This window comes from Penaeus monodon, chromosome 23 (assembly GCF_015228065.2).
Source record: "Penaeus monodon isolate SGIC_2016 chromosome 23, NSTDA_Pmon_1, whole genome shotgun sequence".
NCBI lineage: Eukaryota > Metazoa > Arthropoda > Malacostraca > Decapoda > Penaeidae > Penaeus > Penaeus monodon.
In genome coordinates, this window is record NC_051408.1 from 40,760,951 (window position 1) to 40,761,588 (window position 638).

General features: G+C 54.2%; 2 protein-coding genes across 10 annotated transcripts in view; one reads left to right on the top strand and one right to left on the bottom strand.

Moving 5' to 3' along the window:
* The window catches only part of LOC119588071 (PHD finger-like domain-containing protein 5A), a 1,509-nt gene extending 1,090 nt beyond the window's left edge, over positions 1-419 (bottom strand). Inside the window, exon 1 of the mRNA XM_037936774.1 lies at positions 31-419. Within this exon, the coding sequence (XP_037792702.1) occupies positions 31-223 (193 nt within the window). The 5' untranslated portion in view covers positions 224-419. The remainder of the gene's footprint in view (positions 1-30) is intronic.
* LOC119588069 (leucine-rich repeat serine/threonine-protein kinase 1-like) overlaps positions 1-638 on the top strand; it is a 34,372-nt gene that overhangs the window by 2,990 nt on the left and 30,744 nt on the right. The window lies entirely within an intron of this gene.

Sequence of the window (638 nt, forward strand, 5' to 3'; positions counted from 1 at the left end):
AACAGAAACCGAGTATCCACGTATCCTCACCGGGGCCTCCACAGATGACACATCTTCCCTGATAGGACCCGTAATTGCACTCGTCACAGATCCTCACGAGCGTACACGGCCTCACATACGAGTCGCAGATCACACACTTGCCGTCACACTTCTCGCACAGACGCCCGATGGCAACGCCAGGTTGCTTGCGACAGAAAATCAGGTCAGGGTGATGCTTCGCCATGTTCTCCTACGCTCCTCGGATCAATACTCCGTCGGTATTTAGCCCTTCCGGCTCGTCACTGCCTATATTTCTACAATTATAGCTGAGAAGTAAATCTCCCGGCCAAGTTGAACTGCCGAACGTTTGTTTTGTTTTGGTTGGCGTCAACGTCTGCCAGCAGCGGTCGACTCGACACGAAGATCCACGCGTTCGGGGCCAACATGGCGGCGGCGGAAGGAGCGCGTCGGGAAGCCGGCTCGCGGGACATGCGCGCGAGGCGCCGCTCCCTCTCCTCATGCCGCGGCCGCCGGATTTTGAATTGTATAATCGTCTGGTGGGGTTTCTCTCGCCAAGTAGGGTAATTTTGCCTTTTCGTTTTATCGTTAGCATTGAGCGAGGGGTTGTGTTTTGGCGGCAAATTTGAATAACTTTTTAT